The 14,785-nt window shown below is 41.9% G+C and overlaps 1 protein-coding gene across 1 annotated transcript in view; it reads left to right on the top strand.

The window, feature by feature from the left end:
- Positions 1 to 14,513, top strand: part of LOC139286364 (cytosolic carboxypeptidase 4-like) — a 149,651-nt gene extending 135,138 nt beyond the window's left edge. Inside the window, exon 27 of the mRNA XM_070907120.1 lies at positions 14,210 to 14,513. Coding sequence (XP_070763221.1) covers positions 14,210 to 14,513 — 304 coding nt within the window. The remainder of the gene's footprint in view (positions 1 to 14,209) is intronic.
- The last annotated feature ends 272 nt before the right edge of the window (positions 14,514 to 14,785 follow it).

Below are 14,785 nucleotides of genomic sequence, written 5' to 3'. Positions count from 1 at the left end.
CTTATCCATCGACGGCTTTCAGACTGTCCGGGCCAACAGGGATTGCACCGGGAGCAGTAAGCGTAAAGGAGGGGGGCTTGCTGTTCTCGTTAACCACAGGTGGTGCAATCCTTCCCACATCACCATCAAGGATCGTGTCTGTTGCCCGGACATTGAACTGTTGGCGGTTGGACACAGGCCATACTATTTGCCCAGGGAATTCTCACATGCCATTGTTGTGACTGTTTACCGCCCCCCCCCCCCCCGCCAACCCGGCGTCGGCGTGTGACGTCATTCACTCCACCATGTGCATTCATTGCTATTTCGGGTGACTTCAACCACGTCACCATGTCTAAGACCACCTTCAATCAGTATGTGAGCTGTCCTACTAGAGAGGAGAGGACCCTGGACTTGCTGTATGCTAACGTGAAGGATGCATACAGCTCCTCTCCCCTCCCCCCTCTGGGTAGGTCAGACCACAACCTAGTTCACCTCAACCCCTGTTATGTGCCTCTGGTGAAGAGCCAGCCTGCAACCATAAGGACAGTGAGGAGATGGTCAGAGGAGGCTTATGAGACACTTCAGGGATGTTTTGAGGTGACTGACTGGCAGGCACTCTGTGAGCCGCATGGAGAGGACATTGATGGGCTCACAGAGTGCATCACAGACTACATCAACTTCTGTGTGGACTCCACTGTCCCAGCAAGGACTGTTCATTGTTATTCAAATGACAAGCCATGGGTGACAAAGGACATCAAGGCCATCCTGAATGCAAAGAAGAGGGCTTTCAGAGCTGGCAACAGGGAGGAGGTGAGAACTATCCAGGGGGAACTGAAGGTAAAGATCAGGGAGGCTAAGGAGAGGTACAGGAGGAATGTTCTATGAGTCTGTGGTGGCCAGTGCTATCCTCTATGCTATTGCATGCTGGGGCAGCAGGCTGAGGGTGGCAGACTCCAACAGACTCAATAAACTGATCCACAAGGCCAGTGACATTGTGGGGGTGGAGCTGGACTCTCTGACGGTGGTGTCATACATATATATACAGACAAACATATACATTGCTGTTGTATATATTTTTACTTTTATTTTTCACTTAAATATTGTAAATGTGTTTTTATATTTATATTTATATAATTTTTATTTTCTATTTCTTATTTCTATATTTTGTACATACTTTTATTTCTAAATTTATGCTGCTTTCTACGCTTGAATGGGAGCACCGGTACTGTACAATTTCCCCCCGGGGATCAATAAAGTATTTCTGATTCTGATTTGCAACCGAGTGCAAGGCAGTCGGGATGAGAGTCAGCACCTCCAAATCTGAGGCCATGGATCTCTGCCGGAAAAAGGTGGATTGCTCCCTCTGGGATGGGAGGGAGTTGCTGCCTCAAGCGGAGGAGTTCAAGTATCTCAGGGTCTTGTTCACGAGTGAGGGTAAAATGGAGTGTGAGATTGATCACGGATTGGTGCGACGTCAGCACTAATGCAGGCATTGTATCGGACCATCGTGGTGAAGAGGGAGCTGAGCCGAAAGACAAAGCTGTCAATTTACCCCTTGGTCTACGTTCCAACCCTAACCTATGGTCATGAACTTTGGGTAGCGACTGAAAGAATGAGATCGCAGAATGAGGGTAGCTGGGCCCGAGATTGGGTGAGGAGCTCAGTCATCCGGAGGGAGCTCAGAGTAGAGCCGCTGCTCCATTGTGTCGAAAGGAGCCACTTGAGGTGGTTCAGGATGCCTCCTGGGCGCTGACCTTTGGAGGTTTTTCAGGCAGGCCCAACTGGTATGGGAGCCCAAGGTAGACCCAGAACATGCTGGAGGGATTACATATCTCATCTGGCCTGGGAACGCCTCGGGATCCCCCAGGAGGAGCTGGAAAACATTGCTGGGGAGAGGGAAGTCTTTCTTAACCTGCTGCCACCACGACCCGGCCCTAGATAAGCAGAAGAAAATGGATGGATGAATGGATCTATGGAGAGGAGATATGTGATGTAGCAGAAAAAACTATGCAATTTAATTTCAGGACTTTAAATATTAATTGAAAGCATTTGTGTCCTTCTTCTCATCTGCAGCCTTGAAAATCGGAGTGGCAGCCCCAAATATCTTCAAGAATCACAAAAAAAAACTTTTGTTTACATTTTTAAAAGGTGTCCGAGACATCTTATGAAATTTGACAATTATCATGCACTTGTCATGCATTGTCATGATCGTCTGTCCAGCCCACAAGCCAAGGACAAATGTTTATTCTTGACCTTGGAAATACTAGTTTAAATTATAAATGTACATGTTCAGAGTCATACTCAGGTAAAGATGTTCACACAGTCAGTGTAATATCGACCAGTCCTACAGTAATAGGTATTACCGGGCTGAAGAAGAATAAACTCCACTATATGCTTCATATACTGCTGTATACCTCTTTAGCTTGATGAGTTGTTTCCTCTGCCGGTGGGGTAACGATGTCATCACAACCAATCGGTTAGTACTGATGTGGTCGCAGTCGATTGGGCACCCTCTGACAACAAACCTAACAGGATCCGAAATGTAAACACCGGTATGGTAGTGTTTGTGTGTGTCTGTGAGAAGGACAGAAATTTGGTCTATATTTATGTCTTTTTATTAAAACATGATTCAGTCAGTGCCATCCGCCTCTTTAATAATGGTTATGGTGCAGTTTGATTGATTTTATACATATATATTGTAAAACTAGTTATAGTAATAGCTAGTAATATTACGAGCACACCTTACTTAAGTGTGCTCTAATGCTTACCTCTGAGACTGTTCTCATCAGAAAAATCACAGCATTGTTTGCCCAAACACTTAAAATGACTATTTATGTTTTCCTGACAAGTGACCTGTTTACGGTCCTCACCCAGTTCAGTGTCTGTCTCGCTGCAAGGGTCTGCAAGTTTTTGTCATCTGTATCGCATCGATGTAAATTTTATGACTGTGCTGAGCATTTGCACCGTGCCTCCAGCGCCACACTTAAACACACAAGATATCATATCCATCTTCTCATCTCACTCTCTACATATTAGTCAAAAACAACTCCTTCAACAGCAAACATTTCAGTGCAAGAAACGACCAAGGTCACATTGTCCTGTAACTCCTGAGGTTTGTAAATACCTGGAATCAATATGTGACTGAAGACACATGAGGAGGCCACAACAGTCAGTGTGGGTTATCTGCCATATCTGCTATTCATTAAAAAAAATGTACTAAAAACAGACAGGACAGACAGTCGTACCACTGCCGGAAAGCCAACCGCCCACTGTTGGAGCACTGGGAGTATTCTATCTGCAAGAAGTATAACACAAACCAAAAAACACCACACTAATAAAATGTGAATAAACTACAAACCATACCACCATCAAAAGTGAGGGAACCCCCAGCACCCAGACGACACCCGTATATATAAACTATACAAAAGCAATAGAAAATGTATAGAAGCTATAGAGAACGGTATAGCTATATAAAATCGACCCTACAATATAAACAGTAAGATAAATAAGACTAAAATAAATATCTGTCAGTGCTCTCCCCTGAGCAGAGCACAGAGCATAACAGACCCACTCTGTCATAATATCAACAGAGTCGGCTTCATGAGTGTGGAAGCAGTCTGCAGTCTTCACACCTGTTCCAATGAGCATACTTATTAGTGTGCGGCTCTCACCTTATGGGCTAATGCCCCCTGCATGGGTCCTAGTGTCCCCCTGCTACAACACTCTTGTTGCTTATAGAGTGTTGCAGGGATGACTTATTTTTGTAGGCAAACCCGGAAGTTAGCATCGCCGTGGTTCCCTCGACAAAAAGCCAATGGGATTTTTCCATTGGATTTTGGATTATTGCAGAAAATAAGCTCTGTGGCAAAACAAAAGTTTATGATACTTTCACGTTTTGATCAGCAAGATAATCTTCACTAACGAACACCATTTTTATGATTTTTGAAGCATAAATGGAATCATCAATGAAGTGAAAAGCTAATGTTAGGCTATAAACAAACTACACCAGGGTCGCATTATTTCAAGTGAGTAGATGACTTTTTTTAGATATTTACTGGCATATTTTATATCGTAGAGCAAAAAGTTGAAGTCTCTTAAGCTTGTGTTAACCACAGACCTTATTTCAGGCATATAACTAAAAATCCATTCAAAAAACCCATTGACTTTGAGAACCGGAAGTGTAAAATCTACTTTCCTGCAGCACTCTATTCACTATTCTTCTGGGTTTGAATCTTCATGCCATTGCCTCCAGTCTGTTCGGATACCCCTGGACTGACATTACAGACATCTTCTTCTGTAACAACTTTCTCTAGCTGTTTGTAGCAGAGGAGCTCTTGAGAGTTGAGCTCTGGGAAACTTTTGGCGAAGCAGACCCGAGGATATAAAATAGATCTTCGGGAAAGGAAGAGATATTTAAGAAGTCTTAGCTGGGAGTGTGGAGTTAAGGCCCAAGTCTGCAGTGCTCTCTCACTCAGCCACAGAAGGCACTGACTGCCCTCTCGAGTTTTCTTTCTCTGGGTTTCTGTCTTTCTCACACACACTGTTTCTGCAGCACACACTGTCTCTTTATTTTCTCACCCCGCCTCTGTCTCTCTGTCTCTCTCTCTCTCTTGCTTTCTGTCTTTCTCTCTTGTTGCACTCACAGGAGCTTCTCTGCGTCTTTGAAACACTGTTAGAACTCTTGCTTAGCACCATGATTCACAACTTGCTGTGCTCAGTGGAATACATTTAGCTCTGCCCTGATATTCTCTTTCAACTAGACTTGAAACGAGCAGCACTTTGTTGTATTCAAAATACTATTGCTGTAGCTGCCCACTATGATTCCATTCTGCTGCCGTTTATCGCTGAGCAGGTCCACTGGAGTCATTGTAGGTAAGTGCCTTGCTCCAGGGCACATTAGTCATAGACACTGACAGAGCAGCACACTGTCATTTAACTCTCTAAGATACTCCTGAATTCACATACAACCCTTAAAGTAACTCCTGCTACACCTAAGCAGTTAAAGCAAAACATAATTTTCCCTCTAGATGTTTCATTTGAATAGATATCAGCAGATGCACAGAAGCTGAATTTTGGTGATTTAGTACGTTAAACATAATAAGAGACACTCTAGGTCCACCTTGCTAAAACTAATGCAGTCTAATACAACAGCCCTGCACTTAACACTGCCTTCATGAATATTAATTCATTGATATAAATGGCCTGGACAAACATCAGAAGCACCACTGAGTATAATGCAATACAGCTCAACAGCAGCTCACACAAACTGCTGAATCAACTCCTCCCTGAGACAGTTTCAACAAAAACTGAACTATATAACCTTCATGAAGGGAGGATGTACTGCAGGTCTGTATTGTATATGCAGTGTGTATGCATAATGTATATTATATATATTATAATGTATAATGCTGATTTTCTTGTGTCCAAAACCTTTCATTATTATTCTTTATTTATTCATTACATTACCTGCTATGGTTTTATGCAGTATAATCATATATATGTCTAAGTGTAAAGCCCTGCTAGCAGCTTCTTGTGGCTGCAGTGTTTATAAATCAATATTCGTTTATATCCCTGACACTAAATCCTCAGCAGCATTAATGTGCTCAGAACACTTAAAACTTTGTCCTGAGGGGGCGCTAGAGGAAAGCTTATGGAGTGCTTTAAATGATCAAAAAAATCATCTTTGTGGAGCAATAAGGGGCTGCGTATACATGTTATAACATAAGTGCAATATTGCTGCGATATGATTTGACATTCCAGAATCTCAAGCATCGCAAGAACTATAATAAACATTCAAAACATTGGTGAGAGAAAGAAAGAAAAGAGAATATATACAATATATGATACTAAACAGTTAGACATACAGAAGAGAGAACAAAACACCTCTATACTGGAAACACTTCCAGTGGATATGTGAACTGTGACGGAGCTGTGACGTATCCACATCCAGTAGACGTCCATGGTTAATACCCATCTAATACAGCACGTTTATAGAGTGCTGCAGGAATGAGTCCTAAAACACGGAAGTGGGTTAGCATTTTTACATTTCCGCTTCCCTCGTCTGGAAGTCAATGGGTTTTTTAATGGGTTTTTGGTTAGATGCCTGAAATAAGTTCTGTGGTTAACACAAGCTTAACAGATTTCAACTTTTTGCTCTACGATATAAAATACGCCAGTAAATACCCCACTTGAGAATTTGAAAACTTTTACGTGTCTTAAAAAACGAGAGGTTTTACAGAGGTTGTCGCGGACATTAACATCTTCACGCCGAACACAGAAAGTCATCTACTCACTTGAAGCAATGCAACCGTGGTGTAGTTTGTTTATAGCCTAACATTAGCTTTTCACTTTTGGTGATTCCATTTACGCTCATAAAAGTGGTGTTCATTTGTGAAGATTATCTTGCTGAACAAAATGTGAAAGTATCACAAACTTTTGTTTGCCACAGAGCTTATTTTCTGCAATAATCCAAAATCCCATGGAAGATCCCATTGGCTTTTTGTTGAGGGAACCAGTGCGATGCTAACTTCCAGGTTTGCCTCCAAAAATACGTCATCCCTGCAGCACTCTATTGCAATTCAACAGTAGTTGCTGAGACATCTTGACCTGGATCAGTGGCAGACGGACTGACTAACATTTTCATACTTTACCACTTCTGAGAATCAAAACAAACAAGAAAGGAGGTGACACATGAATCATCATTATCATTAAGTAGTTAACTATATTTTACTTTGGATGGTTTCAGCTTTGCCTTATTGAATGAATACATAACTGCTCTAAAAATGATTAAACAGGGTCAGGGCAGTTACAAGTGAGCCCACTTTCTGGGAAACTGTGCAGAGTTCAAGAATATGATGACCCTTTCTCCACAGAAATGAAAGGACATGTTTAGATGTGAATCATCAGTGTGAAGTGGTAAATCACCAAACACAGGGGCCCTGTGTTCGCTGGGAAATGTCACATCAGGTCTAATCAAACTGTCCAAATAAAGCTGCACATTCTCCTTTCTGGCAAATGAACCATGGAGGTTTGAAGCATGAATCCCCCTTTGGCTGCCACTCAGAAATGTGTGTGTCAAAACAAAGGAAACAAATTGAAAATTGATTTTGGCCTCATCTCTGATACAACAGAAAGCATATTGCATGTGAACATGTCACGCCACTTTTGTGTTCAAGTCCAAGTAGCCTGACTTACCGGATGTCATGTCATTGGGCGACTATTTCAGTCGCCATTCTCCTCCACGTCCGCTATCTGCACATTACTGTTTTCAATGTCCCCGTCACTACATGAAACATCATCAAAAACCTCAGAGCTAGCCGCCTACACGCTGAAAAGTTTTGACAAAGATTTGGATTGTCTGCGGTTTTAACGGGTCCAGCGAGCTCCTCCAGAGCTAAAGTATAGGTAGGCTTCACCTCTAGGACACCGATGATCCAGTCATGTTCGTCTTTAACAGTAAAAGTCTTAAAATCACATAGTCCACATAAGTCGTTTATTATTAAACAATGGGATTTAACCATTTTAATGCTATTTTGAAAGGGCACCATCGCTGCATCCTGGGCTTAGCGCCGCCCAAGACGATTGTGATTGATTTAAAGAAAAACAAGCCAGAGCGAGTTTTTCCCCCTTTCCCAGAATGACGATGAGTTGAGCCAGACCTTTCTGTGTGGAGACTACCGTCCAAGTAACCATATGTTATTTGAACCTGCAGTTGATTTGGCCACTTGGGGGCAGCAGAAGCTAGTTTAACTAGATATGGGAAACTAGTTAGTAAACAGTTGTTTACTGTTGGATGTGTGAATAAGCAACAGTTTGGTTTTTTTTGCCATAACAACTAAAACGAATAATGTCAGTGTTGTGTAGCAGTGAGTTCATAATGTCTCCACCTCCAGGAGAGGGTGACACAAAAACAGCTTAATCCAGGCTTTAGCTGCGTATTGTTCGGATATGTGAATCTTTAAAGCTCTTTTAGTTTGTCCAATGTAAGGCCCTCTGATAGACTGAAGAAATATATGATGTGCCCTATGCTGGAAACGCTCTCTCACTTATAAACAGTTTCAGACTGGAAATCTGGAACAGTACTGCAGTTTCTGTGCTGTCACGAAAAGTGGCCAATTGGCATATTGTGGATGAACTGTTTTGGGTGATTACTCTCAGCTTTTTATAAGCGTGTTCCTGCTTAAGGGTTTTACAATAAATTGTAGTCTCAATAGTTAAAGCCTCCAGGACCCTGAGGCGAGCAGGAAAGATTATGGCAAACCCCTCCCATCACGGACAGAATCTTTTTGAAACACTCCTCTTTGGCAAGAGGCTGCAGCCCATCAAGACCACCAAAACCACACAACACTGACTCTGATCTCGCCGTGACATTCATGTAATGTCTCCACATCTGACTCAATGCGTTACATTAACCCACATTTTTGGATTATTATCTCTGCACATATTCTACATACATATATACTGTGAACATTTGCACATTCATATATTTTACATTATTTTTTAAATAAATTTTTATATTTATTATTGTACTTCTTTCTATTTTATATTTAGAATTCTTTTCTCTTACTATGTTTATTGTTATGCACCAAAATACAATGGGAAATTCCTTGTATGTGAAAACCTACGTGGCAGCAAGCCTGATTCTGATATTTAATACTTATGTTCACATTCCACAAGTCTGTCTTAAAACAACAGTCAGGTGCTCACATGTACATTGCTTTATTTAACCGTTTCTCCTGTTCATACAGCAGTTATTTTCCTTCCTCATTAAACAGTATTGTTTATGTTCATGTTTACCAGTGTATGCTTCTTCTTTGCTGCCTTTATGGGTGCATTGCTATGTTTCTTGGCGCATTAACATCATCTGTAGTTCAGTGGAATAGTGTAAAACCTTTGGCAGGGCCCACATGCGCATTTGACCCCCTTCACTTCCATTGAAAGGCCAGTATGAGGAATTGGGGAATTATTACAGCAAGCAAAACCTGTTTGAATGTACATGTGAGCACCTGGCTATTGTTTTAAGACAAGCTTGAAAACTGTTGTTGATAATAAGTGAACCCATCTTTGGAGGTTCTACTATAACTTTGTAGTGTTTGAACATGATTCATAATATTCAGGCTGAATCCAACATGACATAAACTTCAAGTTCTTCATGTCTGATGGTTATTGTTTGCCAATAAAACCAAAATGAGCTGGTGTGGTATTTTGGTATCTTTTAGACGTGGGACACGCTTGTTTATTACCTGGTGGGACCTGAACACACACTTAAAGTGCTCAAGACTACAAGTGTGGGTGTTTGGACAGACCCGCAAATTCTTGGGGCTTTTTCTGTGTATAAAATGTGTCAGCTCTAAGGGCATCTTCATTCTCCTTTTTTGTTTTAAGGCCAGGGCTTAGGTTTGTTTTTTGGCTGGATGTCCTGAAATTTGCTGTGAATATTTAGGCTCCACATAGGATGAGACATAATGTGACCCCTGACCAGTACACCATGAAGCCCTGTTTTCCCCTCAGTCAACACTGCATACTGTTAATCCCCGACACATGACACACAACTGAAGACAAACTAACCAAACTGACAATTAAGAGAATCAGAGAATCAGCGTTGGCTGTGTATCGACTGCACACTGTAGACACGCTGTCTTGCTTCATTGCCATTCACAGCACACAGTCAACGCAAACACACACACAAAACATGAGGCGCTGTCATCTGTGTGCTAGACATACACTCTCTGTCCCTTCTGTCTCTTTCACTCCTGCTCATTCTGTCTCTCCCTTCCCTTCCTTTTTCTCTTTCCTCTTCCCTCCCTTTTCCGTCCTCCCCCTCTCTCCTTCCCTCTCTCTCCTAGCCACAGTAAGATGAAAATCAGTGTGCGAATCACATCCTCTCTGTCCCAACAGAGTCCCAGTGTGTCTCTACATGCTCTCCCACACACTCACACACGCAGCATCCCACAAGGTGTGTATATAATCAGATTACTGGCTTTCTGTCAGCTGTCAATCACAGTGACTGTAGCTGAGCTCAAGGTCACACTGTGTGAGGAGGACATAAAATATATTCAAAATATATTCAAAACCCAGATGTGTTTAGGTGTCCATCATTACAGATGCAGGTTGTGCAGACTAAATTGGTTCAGACCCACACAATTCATTTTAAAATTCTAACAGAGATCCCAAAGAGTCCAAAGATACCAAATACTTCAGGGTGAATTCAGGGGAAGTGTGTGTAGAATATTTCAGTGCAGTCGTACACCATTCCCTCAGTGTAAACACCAGATGACGTCCTAAAACAGAATATATATGTGATATTTTCATAGAGTGAGGGATAAAGTTTTTGCTTTTGAGTATGGTCTAGACCTGCTCTGTATGTAAAATGTCATGAGTTGACTTTTGTTATGATTTGGCGCTACATTAAAAAAAAAAAAAATTTAATTGAAATTATTCACATTCTCTTGGAGACATACAACTCATTGTATTGCAGCATCGAAGTAGATAAAAATTTATTTCCCCTGGTCTGGTTGAAGTTGATTCATTTGTGCACTTTAAATTAAAGGCACACTATGCAGGATTTGTCTGTTGCTGTTTGTAAACACACCATTCAAAGTTGGCCCTGCCTCCTTGGCTCAACAAGCAAGAGAGAGAGCACAGTCGTCGAGCAAGCTAGAGAGTGAATGAAGAGAGGGAACGGCAGTGGCGAGAAGGCAGTGGCGAGAAGAAAGCGGCAAATCAGAGAACTACGTTGTCTGATTGTATCACGTGGTTACGTTCTAAAGCACATATTAAACACACCTGCACACAACCTGTGGGAAGCTTTGTCCTGTCCACTGTGGCCTCTTGGTTCTGTTTGAGTGTGTGTGTGTCGGTCAAACAGCAGACCTGCAGCTCTTTATACGTCCATGACACGGACATAGAGCAGAGGAGAGAGACGGAGACAGCAATGTAACCTGGTTGCTACGTTTTTATAGAGTTCCACCCTCACACCCTGAACTGTTATTGGCTGGGGGCTACACACCCACTGCCAAAAGGTTGACGCCCAGAATCGTCCCGAACATAGCAAAATAAGAAAATCCAGGCAGAGGGCAGGGTCATTCTCTCATTCTGCTTCTCGAGAATAGGCATTAATTCAGTGACTTCAGATTTAAAGACATTTGTTACCTGGTCATTCATCTTAATGGCAATATTTTTCAACAGTGTAGGATATTGGCTGAGCAGAAACACAGGTCAGACAGTTGTGTTTGTTTGTCCCACGCTGCCCCCAGGGGAGTCGAACCTCCTCCTGGGAGCTGCAGAAGTCAAAGAGACAGAGAGACTGCTTCCAGTGACCATCGCTTTTCACAATCTGTATTTTGGTTCACTCATCTGTCTGCTGTACATTTACCCAGCTAGCTCCATGTCTAGTTCATTTAATTCCTCCTGTTTTGTATTGCATGTCTAGTTAGCTGTTGTTATGTCCTCGTGTCATTTTTAGTTGTAGTAATAAATGTGTTACATACAAAGTCCTTGCCCTGGTTTTCTGTAACTTACTCTCAGTCACTTTACGTATCCGATTTGTTTTTGTTATCCCTTCCCAAAGTTAATGTTAGTGTTATCACTCTTCGCTGATCAAGAGAAACTTGACGTGCTGACTCTGAGAGTGTATCGCTGGACGAATAGTTAAAAAGAGATAACTTTCCCTCGAACAGCATAGTCCTTTTGCTACACTGTTTCAAACTTGTTAAATGAAACACCTTACCCAGCTTGTCCAGGACTTGAAGCCAGGACCTCTTGCACCCTAAGTGAGAATCATACCCCTAGACCAACGCTCCACATAAAACTTCTCATCTGCAATTTCCCCTGAAGGAAAAGCTTCTCCTGTCATTGACAGACTTGAAAGCAATCGTCAAGCTGTATGATTGTCCTTGATTCTTTCCATGGCTCCACTGTAGGATTCAGCTTTGCGATATTGTTGGCACGATAGCAAACACTACACTTGATTGAGTATTCTTGCCTGAGCAATGTGACAAACGAGACCGTCTATAACATATGTGTCAAACTCAAGGCCCGCGGGCCAAATGAGAGCTTAAAAGGTCTGAGTGTCTAAAAATAAATAGGTCAAAAGAGTGCTTTGACCAAAAACTACATTTCCCACAATGCCTGTCGACTATGATACCCGCGAAGTGACGGCTCACCGCCACTACACGGCAGTGTTTCCACATCAATGCTAATGAGTGGAATTCAGAAATAAATAATGATCCCAAAATGTCCAGGAAGAGAAAAGTTGACGCAGACGGAAGACTGTTTCAAGAAAGATGGGAAGGCGAATACTTGTTTGTGCTTCAAGGAGAAAGACCGGTATGTCTTTTGTGTTACGAGGCGGTGTCGGTTGTCAAAGAGTACAATCTGCGGCGGCATTTTGACACCAAACACGGAGCCAAGTACGCCAAAGCTAGCCTTCAAGAAAAGCAACACATTTATTATATTATTTATAAGTTACATCTGGCCCTTCGAGGACAGTCATTACGCTGATGTGGCCCTCGGTGAAAATGAGTTCGACACCCCTGGTCTATAATCACTGCTCATCCTGGTGGATAGATACAGCATTACACCTGATTTCCACACATGGTACTTAGGGGTGTTAAGCGTTGGACGTACTTTCCTCGGACAGCTGCAGGCGGTCTCCCTTCCATTCATAGTACAATTGAGGGGCCGTGTCAGTCTGGTGTTCCATGCATGCACGTTTCCCAATCCACACTCTTTTCCAGTGTATGGTGGTAATGCAGAGAAGAAGATCTGTCAGCCTTCCACACTCAATTCTATATTTAAGAAAACTAATAAATGGCATCTACACTTAATTAGGAAAGCAGAATGCATCTGCATGCAAATAATATAGAAAATAAAGTGCTGTATACTCTTTTCTGTCAGGTGGATTCCCCTCCAGTTGCTCAGAGCTACCAGAGGTTCATGATGATCAACACAAGTCCAGTCAGAGCTCTGAGGACATGCCAGGCGCAAAACAAAACACTCCAAGTGGAAGTGCACAAAAATCATATATAAATATTAATTCCTGTAGCCTTCATTATGGAAGTGCAACTAACTAACTCTTGAAACTGAATACACTGGCAGGTTGAACTATTTTGATGCAGTTGTTGTGTGTAGTAATACAACTAAAACAAATGTGACTGGCATAAACATTAAACAGAAAAAAATATTTAAACAAAACAGTTACAGTATACATGGTCTGTTGTGAATGTATGGCGATCGTCCTTGGATGTACAGTTTCATTTTAAGTCCAGCCCTGCTCCCCCATCCAGAGTAAATTGACAAATGGATTTGAACTCAGGGATTAGGATTTAATCACTTCACTTTAGATTTGAAGTCCAACCCCAATCCAGCAATGTGACAAGTACAGTTTAGTTAGCTGACCAGTAGGCCTTTAACACAGCAGACATCTGGACAGTAGGAAAGATACAGGTGTTACTAATAACATCAACGGTGTTCCATTAAAGTGTCCCAGTAAGCCATGACAGTGTGACAGTCATCCAGCATGAACAATACCAGGATCCTGAAATTGAAGCAGCTAAATGGAATTCAGACATCATTCATTTATTTATTTACACTTGTGAGTTTCCTACTGTCACGTGTCAACATGTCTGCAGGGAAAAATACCTGTCAGAAAGTGCCTTGTGTAAGTGGAACAGTTAAAAACCGAGACACAATTACCAGGTTGCCTGGGATTTGAACCCCAGACCCAAATGCAAGAATCATACCTATAGAGCAGCTAGCCTAGCATTAGCACTAGCATTTCCTATGGATGTCATAGTGAATATCAGAGACATTCCAGACTCTTAACATTATAAGTGAAGTGTCTTGCTCTTATTTCTCTTCTTTCAGTTATTTGTTTAGTTAAAGGGATCCATAGAACACAAAGAAAGACAAACAGGACAAACAAGATGAAAGGAGACAGTGTTAACTGGTGAAGGAGAAGCAGTGATTCTATGCAAGGAAACAAAAGCCCAGGTGTAGTATCGAATGGAGAAAACAAAAAGACAAAGAAAAAGTGTTACATGACATCCCTTGGTTTAACATTATTCAACTAACAGTTGTGAGCGGTAACACGCCAAGAAAGAAAGAAAAAAAACTGCTAACTGATGTAACATTGCATAAATACATATTCAAAACATTATTTTTCCAAATGAAGGAAATGCATTCACCATGTTAGTAACGTAACATAACTCTCCTCTCTTCTCTCATGTAGCTGTTTTGAAGATGACGAGCCTCCATGCGTCGAGGAAATTGAGTATTCCACAGACTGTCTTACAGGCACTGATCTGGATGCAGATGTCAACAGCAGCATGGCCAATGCTGACGAAGAAGAGGAGGAGGAGGGCGAAGAAGGACACAGAGGAGCAAAACATCGACGAGGCAGCGTCAGCCAATCACAGCAGTCAAGCTTTAAGAGCCACCTATTCCCTCACCTAATCAGACAGGCGTCCGTCGAGACACTCAGCGAGAAAAGAAACGTGTGTAATGGTGCGAGTACGCCAATGAACAAATCATGAGTTGAAAGGAATATTTCTACATTTTGGGATTTTTGGTTTGTTGCTAGAGATATAGGTGAGTGTTGAAAAACAGCAGGCGTATCTGAATGAAATGAAGCACCAGGGTAAATGATTCACACAAACTGAACAACAGAGGTTGGGATGATGTCTTTCAACCTCACCACAATCTTGACAAAAGGTACCAAGACATTAAACTTCATTTAAATATATGATTAAATACAGTAACACTTAACCCTCTCTATTTAGCATTTATAAGCAGTGTATAAACATTT

This window comes from Enoplosus armatus, chromosome 6 (genome assembly GCF_043641665.1).
Source record: "Enoplosus armatus isolate fEnoArm2 chromosome 6, fEnoArm2.hap1, whole genome shotgun sequence".
In the NCBI taxonomy this organism is placed as follows: Eukaryota; Metazoa; Chordata; class Actinopteri; order Centrarchiformes; family Enoplosidae; genus Enoplosus; species Enoplosus armatus.
Note: the sequence above shows the minus strand (reverse complement) of the source record. Positions and strands in the feature narration are given on the sequence as shown.